Consider the following 13,985-nt stretch of genomic DNA (forward strand, 5'->3'; position numbering starts at 1 on the left):
CAAAAACTGCTTAGAGTGGCTTCATTTCTACTTTATTGGACGCGGGACAACAACAGCAACAACAACAACAACATCAACACAAACTTGTAGTACTTAGATTTATTTGGACAACTTAGTCGTATAATGTCACGTATATCACAAAATTACAGGACACGTAGTATTAACTGTTCTATTAAATTTTGGATCACTTCGAACTTTCACGCAATCGCAAAAGCTGCACTAGTATTTGCGTATTTGCGGTGACTCAGTAATATGAATGAATATAGAAGGGGGCCTCGTAAGTTGTCAAACAGTAAAAAATCACTTTGTACAATGCTGCACTAGTATTTGCATATTTGCGGTGAAATAGTCTGAAATGACTTAGTACAATGCTGCACTTGTATTTGTAACCGGCCTCGGTGGCATCGTGGTTAGGCCATCAGTCTACAGGCTGGTAGGTACTGGGTTCGGATCCCAGTCGAGGCATGGGATTTTAAATCCAAATACCGACTCCAAACCCTGAGTGAGTGCTCCGCAAGGCTCAATGTGGGTACGTGTCTTAATGTGGGTACCAGACATTTCATTCTCGAATCTGTTAGACCGGCCTCGGTGGCGTCGTGGCAGGCCATCGGTCTATAGGCTGGTTGGTACTGGGTTCGGATCCTAGTCGAGGCATGGGATTTTTTATCCAGATACCGACTCCAAACCCTGAGTGAGTGCTCCGCAAGGCTCAATGGGTAGGTGTAAACCACTTGCACCGACCAGTGATCCATAACTGGTTCAACAAAGGCCATGGTTTGTGCTATCCTGCCTGTGGGAAGCGCAAATAAAAGATCCCTTGCTGCTAATCGGAAAGAGTAGCCCATGTAGTGACGACAGCGGGTTTCCTCTCAAAATCTGTGTGGTCCTTAACCATATGTCTGACGCCATATAACCGTAAATAAAATGTGTTGAGTGCGTCGTTAAATAAAATATTTCTTTCTTTCTGTCTTTGTATTTGCATATTTGCGGTGACTCAGTCTGAAATTACTCTGTACAATGCTGTACTAGTATTTGCATATTTGCGGTGATTCAGTCTGAAATGACTTTGTACTATTTGCATATTTACGGTGACTCGGAAATGACTTAGTGCAATGAAGCAATTGCATATTTACTTTGCATCAGTCTGAAATGAGATAGTACAATGAAGTATTTGCATATCTACGGCAACTCTGTCTGAAATGGCAGTTGGGTGGGCTTATTGTAAGATGTTTTAAGGCTTTGGGATTCAAGATTTCTTAAACAACACTCTGACACATTACAATATGTATCAAGAAGACAATTCAAATACATAATTAACATACATGACAAGAACAGGCGTCAACATAGAAGTATCTATAGTTACAATAGAACACAAGATGTGCAATCAAAATAGCTAAAATGTGTGGAGAAACGTCAGTTCACGACCAAGGGTGTTGGGGTTTTTTGGGGTTTTTTTTAAATGGTCCATTACATAATGATAGCATAACTAAAAACACTAGGATTAATTCTATAATATTGTTTGATATATTTTCTTCTAATATTTTCAATATTATGATTTTTATAATTAAATAAACAATGATATTCATCTCCAATATCAGTATTACAAGGTTTACATATTGTATTTTCTCCAGAAACGTTAAAACATCTACCAGTTTTTATTGATATTCTTAAATTTGACGTACGCAGTTTAATAAGGCAGCATCTATTTTGGTACGATAATCTCGACAAATAGGATTCGAAGTACAATTCTATTTTAAATAATGTATACACTTGGCCCCTCGAAGAGTTTGTGTTATCGGAAAATCACTGTTGTATAAATTGATCGCAGAGTTGTTGTTTTAATTCTTGTTTATAGCATTTGAAATCATTATTTTGATTGGTACAGATTTACCCATTTCCGTGTTATCGAAAATACTTTTTTTTTAAATGAATTTCAACAACTTAAATTGAATTCTTTCAACACTGTTTAAAGAAAATATTAATTTGTATAATATACTATTAAGTTTATCTTCATCTTTAACCAGTTTATTCCAAAATGACACCCCTCGTAACTTTTCTAAAAGGAACGTTCCTAATTCTCCATATATCATAACATTTAGAGTACAATGTTTACCTTCAAAATCCGATTACAAAACGAGATCAATTGTTTGAATTATTTGTAAATTTTCAAAACCCCATATTATAAAATCGGTTCAACCATTGACTCAAAACGTTTTATGGTATATGGCAAAAAGTGCATTTTGAGCTTGGTCTAAAAGGTGTTGCTTTGCATTGGAAACATAAATTCAACATTTTCATGTTGCATGATTTGAAAGTAACGTTACCAGTGTCGGATCCAGAAAATCCATTGGGGGGGGGGGGGCAGTGACATGAGGCAGAATGCCAATGGAACTTTGGGGGAGGTTTGGAAGGGATCGTAAAAAATTTAAAATTAATATATAATAAAATTATAACTGTCGCAAAATTTAAAGGGGGGGGTGGGCCTCTGCCCCACACCCCCTCCCACCCCCCAGATCAGCCTCTGGTTACATAAGGTATTATCTTATAGCCTGTTAATCAACAATGTCAGTATGTTCATGGAATAATCTTGAAACGTGTGTGAAACGCCCGATGTTTTATATTACTATTTAACTGAACAGAATTGAGTAGGCCTTAGCTTATTTATTTATTTATTTGTTTGTTTACGTATGTATTTATTTATTTCAGGATGGACAGAAATGTTGAACACCCCAAGGTCAGTGATTATGTTCATGGATATATTTTGCAACTCGACAAATACGAATACGAGTATGAAATTTGCGTCTTTACGTCATGAGTTGTATGCCAGTCACTTTGAGAGAGAGAGAGAGAGAGAGAGAGAGAGAGAGAGAGAGAGAGAGAGAGAGAGAGAGAGAGAGAGAGAGAGAGAGAGAGAGAGAGAGAGACTACCACGTTTTAAACTCGCTATAATACAGTACATGTATTCTTATTAACATTTAAAAAAAAAAAAAAAAAAAAGAAGAGAAGATTTTGCATTTTACAGGTTTTTAATGATCCGATTCATGGCACCATTGTGGTGCACCCTCTGTGTGTTAAAATCATCGACACTCCACAGTTCCAGCGCCTGCGTTACTTGAAACAACTTGGAGTGTGTTACTATGTCTATCCCGGGGCGTCGCACAACAGATTCGAACACTGCATTGGGCAAGTCGTTTCTATACATTAGAGCCACTATCTTGTCTTCCAATTAAAGCTGTGTCCATTTAGTTATGCTTTGTATCAGTGAGGTCGTGTTATATTTCAAAATGACGAATGTTGTTTGTAAAAGGCTTTTGTTCTGCCTTGATGGAAGTAAACAAATGATGTTTTGGGTAGTTATCAGATTCTGTTATAATTTTTGTTCATGGTAGCAATCAGTATATATTACAAATGTTATATGAACAACAGAAGTAACATGTATAACACCATATTCTCGCAGCAAGGACACCCCCCCCCCCCCCACTCTACCCCCACCCCGTCTCATCTGATACCTGATGGCTGGTACAGCAAAAGTCGTGGTACATGCTGATCTAGGATGGCATATATAAGACATCTCTTGATTTTCTATTACATTAGCCAATGACAATGCACGTAGCAGAGCGGCTTTGTCTCATTATGTACAGAAGAACAAGTGTTAGTAGAACAACTACATGTTATATGTGTATGTTAAACATCAGGTGGCCGGAGATGGAAACTAATTTTTTTTTTAATGTGCTGAAGTGTCTTTAAACAAACATTTCTTATGTTTCTCCTGCAGGGTTTACCATTTGGCTGGCGAGTTTGTGCGCTCTTTACGCAGCCAACAACCAGATCTGGACATAACAAACAAGGATGTTCTGTGTGTACAAATCGCTGGACTCTGTCACGATCTTGGTATGTACTCAAATATCGATAATCATAACACTTGAGGTTTTGGTTTTTTTTTAATGGTTGTTTGTTTTTGTTTGTTTGTTTTATATTGTCCCAGATCAATGTGACAATGTCAATGATAACACTTGTTACTAGTGTTGGGAATCGATTGGAATTTTATCATCGATTATCGGTTATAATAGATCTGCACCAACCGACCAACTTTCGATTATATACTATCGGTTAGAATTAAATAAATTTAGGAAATATTTGAATTAATGGGACTATTCACCTGCCGTCGTCGTGTTCTTCACGAAACTTTACAAATCGCTAACTCTACATTTAATGCCTATTCAAAATGTTTACTGTATGTACTTGCACCTGAAAGCAAACCCCAATCCTAGTTATCTACATATTTAAATCCATTATTAATGCCGTATGAACAACATTTCCCGCGACAGTCATTTCATTTCAACTTATTTTCGTGCTTATATCGAATTAAGGTTCACGCACGCTGTCCTGGGCACACATATCAGCTATCTGGGCTCTGTCCAGGACAGTGGGTTAGTTGTTAGTTGGTTAGTGGTTAGTTGGTTAGTGTTTAGTATGAGAGAAAAGGGTTTCACCTACCCACCGAGTCATTAAAACGTGTTCTGGGTGGGAGCCGGTGCCGGGCTGCGAACCCTGTACATACCAGCCTTATGTCCGATGGCTTAACAAAGGCCGCGACAGTCCATTATGGAGAGTTATAATCGATCAATATATATATGTAGAGCCGATCGATTATCGATTATAATCGTTCACTCGAACATCACTGCTGGCGACATAACATAATTAAGACTTCTTAAATGCTTCTGCAGCAAATTCGGCACAGACTAGATGAAATATAGCGTGTAATCACTGTATATAAGCTGTCGCGGTTTCCTGTGGATTTGTATGGTTTCCTGTGGATTTGGATTTGTATGGTTTCCTGTGGATTTGTACGGTTTCCTACGGATTTGTATGGTTTCCTGTGGACAGTTACGGTTGTGTGAGGATTTATATTTCCGTTACTTATGACCGATAACAATAAATCGAACCATGCGCCTTTTAATTAATATTACACTTTAAAATAATGATAAAAGCTATTCTTTACGGACGTTTTCACATTGACATCTCAACACTGCATTGTAAACGTATTTTGATGATGTTAACACAATATGAAAACAATATGAAAACAACATGTATGTATGTATGTATGTATGTATGTATGTATGTATCTATCTATCAATCTATCTATCTATCTGTCTGTCTGTCTGTCTGTCTGTCTACCTACCTACTTACCCTCTATCTCTCTACCCCTCCCCCCCCCTCTCTCTCTCTCTCTCTCTCTCTCTCTCTCTCTCTCTCTCTCTCTCTCTCTGCAAATTAAATGTAAATTAATCGAGGTCACGGTACTAGGTTTATTGACATTTAAGCCTTATTAAGGTGACACTCCATAATTGACGTATGCATTCATAATCGTCAAATAAAGAACATTTCAATAGCAATTTTACACTGAAAGCTGTCCAGCGTTCAGAAAACAAAAAACATCCAAAATGACGTCATTCGAGTTTAACGTCATTTCCATTTAAACAGAGACCGCGACACGTATTCTTACGTCATTTGAATATGTAGTAATGGCAGACTGGAATTAAGTTGCGTGTACAGTTTTCATAAACGCGTTGTATTAAGCTTAAAATTATATGATAAAGATATTATTACCCTCGTGTGTTTCGGTATCATCAATATCATATATTAGGAATGAATGAATAAATGAATGAATGTTTAACGACACCCCAGCACGAAAAATATATCGGTTGCTGGGTGTCAAACTATGGTAAACCATATATATATATATATATATATAGGATTCGTCACGAGTATTTTTTAATATGGGAAATATCAACCGAGGCTTCGTTAATCTGTATTTGTCGAGGCTCTGCCGAGACAAATACAGATTAACAGGCCGAGGTTGATATTTCCCATATTAAAAAATACTCGTGACGAATTCTATTTATCATATCACTGTCAATTTTGTTTATTTTCCACTTAAATGATTAATAAACAAAACCCCAACGCTCGGACGTAACAATCTGTTATGACGTATGAATACATGTACATGTCAATCACTCAGCTGATAATCGGTTTGTCAATACACCTTGAAGGTTATCTATGCTTTCTGAAACTAGGTTAAAAGCGGAAACAAAGCTTGTAGCTATTTAAACAATTTAATACTAATTTAACACTTTTATATATAAACAATGAAATTATAATAAAATAATTGACAATAGCCAAATTTTTCAAAATAACGTTTCGCGGCATTTTGCCGAGTACTACGTCATTGTCAGACATAGGCCTATCTACGTCACTGACCTATTTAAGGGCTTCATCAAGTTCAGTCTGAGTCTGAATCACTGTCGAAAATAATTCTTCGTCGTTTTAGGGGGACAACAGGACTTTTAGGCTGAGCCACATTTATTACGATGTTGCTTTGGAAAGAGGTAAGACTGTTCGGTTCGTAATGTCCCCCGGTTTCTTTTCGTACACTGATGTAAAACTTGCACAGAATTACATCGAGTTCTTTGGGGGGCATTTCATGTATTGGTCTGGACTCATTGATTGATTGTAGATAGTTTTCAAAAATGCGCATGTCGTATAGAGTTTTTTTTGGCAGTATTCGTATTTTCATTTTCTGTAATGACATTACCAATCATCGTATCATCTACTTCTACAAATCTACGAGTTTTGTGTTTGGGCCTGCCGGATTGTGGCGTCTGCTTCGATGTCCGTGGATCTACCCTATCCCCTGATTGCACTAACTGTAAACGTTCTGGTGACAATTCAGCTTGAATCATATCTATATAATTACCGGAAGGTAGAGTTGCTTTAATTGTAGCACTTCCTTTTTTATCGATAATAACGCTATCTCCGACTTCAAAAGACGCCATGTTTGTTTGTCAACAATTTTGACAGGTGAAAATAGTTCTACGTTTTCGGTATATAATTTGCATAATAATGTAATTTGCATACTTATGTTCTAAATATTTGCATACTTATGTCTCAAAATATGTGATTTATGTAATGGGCGTGCCCAATGCTATTCCTTAGTAGTGATATGATAAATATATATATATATATATATATATATATATATATATAGAGAGAGAGAGAGAGAGAGAGAGAGAGAGAGAGAGAGAGAGAGAGAGAGAGAGAGAGAGAGGTTATTACCAGAGTGTTTTTCAGTATCGTCAATATCATATATTAGGAATAAAAAATGTATTATGCGAGCCTCTGGCGAGCATAATACATTATTTTTATTCCTAATATATGATATTGACGATACCGAAATACATGAGGGTAATAATCTCTTTATCATATAAGCTCAAGCTTAATATAACGTGTTTTTGTAAACTCGCAACTTTAATTCCAGTCCGCCATTACTAGATATTTAAATGACGTAAGAATACATGTATGTGGCGCGGTGTATTTTTGAATGGAAATGACGTCACAATGTCCTTACATCAAAATGAAGTTATGCGTAACTTTTTTTGTTTTCTGAACGCTGGACAGCTTTCAGTGTCAAATTGCCATTGAAATGTTTTAATTTGATGAATATGAATGCATACGTCAATCATGGAGTGTCACCCAAGTACGTTTTCTTAAATGTCAATAAACCTAGTGCCGAGACCTCGACTAATTTACATCTAATTTGCATAGTTGTCAAATTCATAAAGTATGTGATCTGAAAAATATCACATACTTTGATTGCACTGAAAATGTCAGATATTATATGATATATATATATATATATATATATATATATATATATATATATATATATATATATATATATATATATATAATATATAATATCTGACATTTTCAGTGCAATTTATATATATATATATATATACATACATACAACCAAACCAGCTGAGTGATATAAATTAAGATCGATTATGGGTAATAAATGGGATATAAAACTCGCTACCATTTCGTATGATATTTATGCCTCTCGTGAAATAATTTTCATTGTCATTCGCTAAAGCTCGCGACAACTGAAAATTATTTCACTCTGGACATAAACATGATACAAAATGGAAGCTCGTTGAATATCCTATAAGTCAGCCATAGGTTCCGGAAGTAAATCCTCCTCACAACCGTAATCGACCATTCAACAACATACAAATCCAAAGGAAGCCATAGTCAGTTACATACAGTGGGGGGTGGGGGGTGGGGGGGGGGGGGGGGGGGGGGGGGGGGAGGAGGAGGAGGATATGCCACTATATGAATCTGAAAGCTATGAAGATGTAGGCTGTAATGTAGCCTACCCCTCGGGAAACAAGTGACTTAAACCATAGTGATACTTAGTAGTCTGGCAGACTATGGCAGAACCTGGAATATTTGTATTTAGGGTTTTTTTTTTAATTGTCTTGTGTCGGAACAGATGTCCCGTTTTTGGAATGTGCCTGATAAGCCAATGTCATACTAACTGTCATATGCGAAAGCTAAATTAATTTCTTTGTTGTAGGTCATGGTCCATTTTCACATATGTTTGATCGAGTATTCATTCCAAACACCAGACCCGATGTAACTTGGACGGTTTGTACAAAGCTTTCCTCATAATATTACAGACAGGACGATAAACTGGGTAAAAATGCATTATGCAAGGAGTAAAATGCATTTTAACAGAAGCTGGCAACGACAAAATAATGTCCATTTTGGTGACCACATTCGAAATTGCGATATTGTGCGTTTCTAATGTAAAATCGAACATGGTAACAAGCAGATTCGAATTCAGCATGTCAAATTCATTATAAAAAGGCAAGTTGCCAGTTTGTGATTGAAGTCCAATATTGTATTAAAAATGTTTTACAACTGCATCGTATTCCATGCGTGTGTGTGTGTGGGTCTGTGTATATATGGCGTGCTAGACGTCTGCCTTCTAATCTGATGTGTATATATATATATTGTATGTATGTCGAGGTTGACTGTTACATACATAGATATTAACGCACTCGCGCAGGGGATAATTAAATCTTTTCTGGCCTCACAAATTGCCCCGTGCCGTTGCTGGGACTCGAACATAGGCACCGAATCGCCCGCAACTTTGCAGACTTGCCACGATACTTTTCAGCTATTGAGGCATCCATAACAATGATGCTCTTCAACTCAGCAATCTATCCCGCATACATGCATGCAACAGTGGGCAGACCTGGCACTGGCTAGTATGTATTGATGTATGAATATCTATATATTGTATGTATGTCGAGGTTGACTGTTACATACATAGATATTAACGTACTGGCGCAGGGATAATTAAATCGAACCCATGGCACCGAATCGCCAGCAAAGTATGCATGTATGCATGCATGTATGTATGTATGTATGTATGTATGTATGTATGTATGTATGTATGTATGTATGTGTATGTATGTATATGTATATATGTGTGTATGTGTATATATATATATATATATATATATATATATATATATATATATATATGACTAGTTTCTCAAACCAAATACGACTGAAAAACTCGATCATATGGTGTTGTTTTTAATTTCAGCATGAAACAGCGTCTGTTGATTTCTTTGACCTTATAGCAAAGACGCTTAAGTCTGATTTTGATAAGGAATCACTGGAAGAAACGGATTTGATATTTATCAGAGAACTAATAAAAGGTCTGCTCCCGACTAAGGTAGGTGAAACCCCTGTCGTCCAGTTGTCCCCGTCCTGTCGTCACAACGGTTTGTCAAACCAGTCCTGGGAGTGGCAGTCCTCATGACAAAGGAAAGGAAAATGTGTTTAATGACACCTCAGCACATTATAAAACTACAGTGTTATTTGGACACTTGGCCGAGAGAACTGACAGAGAGGGAGAAAACCCGTTGCTACTACATGGGCTACAAGGCTACACTTATCGATACATTGTATATGCAATTTGCCATAGACAGGATCCTGTGATCCATCGCACATGAGACAAACGTCCTATCACTGAGCTACGTGCCCCCCCCCCCCCCCCCCCCCCCCTATCGACATAGTAATTTAAAGAAGGATGTATCGTCCTGGAGATTGGAAGTCTTCTTATAGATGAAACTCATGATTAACCCTCGAAAGCGATGAAATCATCAGTAAAACAAATTGCTGCCGCTAAATGATTTCAAATTTTGGGGGCTGTCACATAACTGTAATTGACGGGGCCCACAACGACCTTGTAAAAACACCCCTTTAATTCTGCCTTGTGCAAATATACAATTCTGAATTGGAACTGTTTTGTTGTTTGGTGTTTAAATTAATTTCAAAATTGTAATTTTATTTTCTTTGTTTTAAAAAGTTGATGGACGAACTATTTACAAGAAATGTTTTTATTTTCACCAATGTTAAATGTTTTACGATGATAAGTTTTAAGTAGGTTTTAGTTTTATGCTTAAGCTTTCTGTTATAGGTTTCTATGATCGTCTGTAGGTTCTTTGAACATGTATCCATAATGTTACACATTTTCATGGTTCTATTTTGTACATTTGAAAACAATTTATGTTTTATAGGATTGGCAAGGCAAGGGAAGAGATAAAGAAAAAAGCTTTCTGTATGAGGTACGTATTGCCCTTGTAGTATGCCATATTTTACATCACCCCAAAACGAAGCATCCCGCCAAAAACAAACAAAAAACAACAACAACAAAAACCAACAACCCCCAAAAATGTCCAAACCCCTAAAGCAATAAATCCAAATTAACTGCTTATTTCATTTAATAATTTAATACATATCTTATTGAAAACCTTTCAGTGAAAATGAACATCAATTTTGAAAGTACGAAAGCAGCCCTGTCTGAATGCAGTACAAAATGCTCCAGATTCAATTTAAAAACAAGGGAGGGAGGTAGTCCATGGGCCAGATACCGACCCCCCCCACACACCAGGTATTTTTGGAGACAAGTATTTGTAGATACCTCATTATATATGAATTTAATATCTGCTTATCTGCAGCAAAAATGTTGGTGGATTAAAAAAATATCGCCATTTGAATAGGGGTACCGTTGCAAATTTTGTGTCCCAAAAACACTATATTGAAAAATTAAATATAGTGATAAAGTTGTCATCCATATAAACTTTTAACAGATATAAGGCCAAAATGAATGATATTCATCCTATACTAGATGATAATAGTAACAAACCAAATAACAATGCAATATGTGGCATGAATAATGATATACTCATCGGCAAAGGTTAAGCAATGCCTGAAATGCATTATTTTCTATATTTACACATATTTGTGGCTGCTTGAACCTTTTACCATTAAAAATGGCACTGTCTTTAATATATTGAGACATCATTATTCAAATATGGTTCAGTATATCTGCCTATACTATACTCAACAAAATTAATTAAGGTCCAATAGATATTTCAGCATTTTCCTTTAAATATGATGAAAAATACAACTTCTTCCGTTGAAAGTTGTCAGCATTGTGGCATGTTCTTAAACTTAATGACTTAAATAACAATTTTGAGGGAACACAATGACAAAAAACATTCTAAACAAATGTTGAGTATACATGTATGTGCATCAATATTATGAATATGTCCCTCTTTACTAAACACCAGTGTTAAAAATTTAAAGCATCAGTTTTGTGTACCTACCATAATTTCTTTTGCATTACGTGTACAAGTCATCTATCTCACAGAAGTTCATCTTATACTAGTCTGTGTTTATAATATTTTTTAGATTTGCCTTTATATTTATATTGTGCTTAACTTATGCTCAGGTGTATATAATTAGTTTCTACATCAAATATTGTCTAGGAAAGTTTTGACTTCCTTTCATATTCCTTTGCATTTTCATGCAATTAAAATATGTCTGTCATGTTCACAATTTCTGGTATTCTCCTTCTCCAGACTGCTCTGGTTCCTCCATCAGTATGTCCATCATCCATATTCAAAACCTCCAGTTTTGCATTCTGCATAAAAGCACTGTTGGTATCATAGCCAGTAATGGCAAGCACAGCTGGAATTGCTAGGTGGAGTCTTCCCTGCATCCTTAATGATGCTGTGCACATCTATAAGATGCCTCTTGTTGCCAAGTTGAGTGTATAACAAATTTCGTATCTGGGATGGTGAACTGGCAGCAATGTACAGACATTGAAGTATAATCTTTGTTTCTGCATCTTCTTGTGTACTTTACAACACCCCCAGACATGGTTTGCGTTTGAAACATGTACTTTGTCTCACAAATAGAACCCTCTTCCCAAGAAACTGAGGGCAGAGTTTTCTCTTTTTCATTTAAAAGGTCTTCCAGTCTCTTAAGACCTTTGTAGGGATTCATTAGATCAAGTGTGGCTTGGAAGAACCCCTTTCACATGCAAAATTTAGTGCCAAACCACGAATGCTGTTATTATGCTACTGTGGATTAGTTGCAAACCTTCCATCCAGTAGATATTCCCTGAAAATATGCTGTACCAATAGAGCAAATTGGAAGAGAAAGAAAGAAAGAAAGAAATGTTTTATTTAACGACGCACTCAACACATTTTATTTACGGTTATATGGCGTCAGACATATGGTTAAGGACCACACAGATTTTGAGAGGAAACCCGCTGTCGCCACTACATGGGCTACTCTTCCGATTAGCAGCAAGGGATCTTTTATTTGCGCTTCCCACAGGCAGGATAGCACAAACCATGGCCTTTGTTGAACCAGTTATGGATCACTGGTCGGTGCAAGTGGTTTACACCTACCCATTGAGCCTTGCGGAGCACTCACTCAGGGTTTGGAGTCGGTATCTGGATTAAAAATCCCATGTCTCGACTGGGATCCGAACCCAGTACCTACCAGCCTGTAGACCGATGGCCTACCACGACGCCACCGAGGCCGGTAAATTGGAAGAGAGCAAATTGCCATGGTCTCATATGGTATTAGTCATATCACAAAGTCCAGGGTATTCCTCAACCACATAGAAATACTGAAGCTGAATTGGATGGTTTGTGATCTGATAATACAAGAGCTGTTGACATACTGGGGGAGGAACAAGAGCAAAGGCCCAGAGGAAAAATAAGAAATTACAGATATTGTGAACATAATAGACATTATATTTGAGTCAGATGATAAGACTGAAATAGGAAAGAAAGTCAAGTGCTAGATATGCCTGATGACTATATCTGATGTCAGTTATATAAACCTTTTCATAAATTAAGCACAATTTAAATACAAATATGTTTTTAAAAATAATACAAGCTTCTGTGAGATAGATGAATTGTAAATGTTTTAACACACATGCCGAGGAAAGGTACTTATAATTGACTGGTACTAAGAACAGAGGGGCATCTTCATAAATATGTGAACATAGTATATAAACTCCATATACTTAACCATATTTGAATAATGAAGCCTCAATACGTTATAGAAAAAACCAGGTCAATGTGTGTGCTTAATAATAAAAGCTTCAGGCAATTCTAAGTATGTGTAATTAATACATTTCTGTCATTGCTTACTAGTAACTTATTTTGAGAAGTATATAATTATTCATACCTCATATTATATTGTTTTGTAATTGTTATTAACATCTACTTTATAGAATAAAAGGAAGGATGTAGAAATAGAAAATTGTAAATTCACATATATCATATTTGGGTCACATAAAATGATTGAGAATTGGGAATGAAAGTTAGATTTATATAGTGCTAGATATTTGCCTGATGACAATATTCTATGTAGATATCAATTATATACACCAAAACATAAGTTAAGCATAGTATAAATAGAACTGCAATTCTAAAATATACAATAAGCAACAAAAAAACTAGCTATTGTAAGATGAACTGTTGTGAGATAGATAAATTGTATATATAATGCAGACTTGCCTGAATGGTATGTAAATTCACTTTTATGTTTGTAAGACTTTTGTGTAATATAAAAATATTCAAAATATCCATGTAAATGGTTTAGACAGCATGTACTGCACCATATTTAAGTAATGCTGCCTTCAGATATTAAATACAATATAATAATAAAAGGATCAGAATGTTTTAGGTACAGTATGTATATATACACATGTACATAGAGAATTACGTATATCGGGAACTGTGTAACGTTTGCTGGTG

At 36.1% G+C, this 13,985-nt stretch overlaps 1 protein-coding gene across 1 annotated transcript in view; it reads left to right on the plus strand.

Annotated features, from left to right (window-relative positions):
* LOC121388306 (deoxynucleoside triphosphate triphosphohydrolase SAMHD1-like) overlaps nt 1–13,985 on the plus strand; it is a 36,071-nt gene that overhangs the window by 10,119 nt on the left and 11,967 nt on the right. Inside the window, exons 2-7 of the mRNA XM_041519598.1 lie at nt 2,707–2,734; nt 3,023–3,183; nt 3,776–3,891; nt 8,420–8,490; nt 9,461–9,592; nt 10,440–10,487. Coding sequence (XP_041375532.1) covers nt 2,708–2,734; nt 3,023–3,183; nt 3,776–3,891; nt 8,420–8,490; nt 9,461–9,592; nt 10,440–10,487 — 555 coding nt within the window. The 5' untranslated portion in view covers nt 2,707. The remainder of the gene's footprint in view (nt 1–2,706; nt 2,735–3,022; nt 3,184–3,775; nt 3,892–8,419; nt 8,491–9,460; nt 9,593–10,439; nt 10,488–13,985) is intronic.

Source organism: Gigantopelta aegis, chromosome 14, assembly GCF_016097555.1.
Source record: "Gigantopelta aegis isolate Gae_Host chromosome 14, Gae_host_genome, whole genome shotgun sequence".
Taxonomy (NCBI): Eukaryota; Metazoa; Mollusca; class Gastropoda; order Neomphalida; family Peltospiridae; genus Gigantopelta; species Gigantopelta aegis.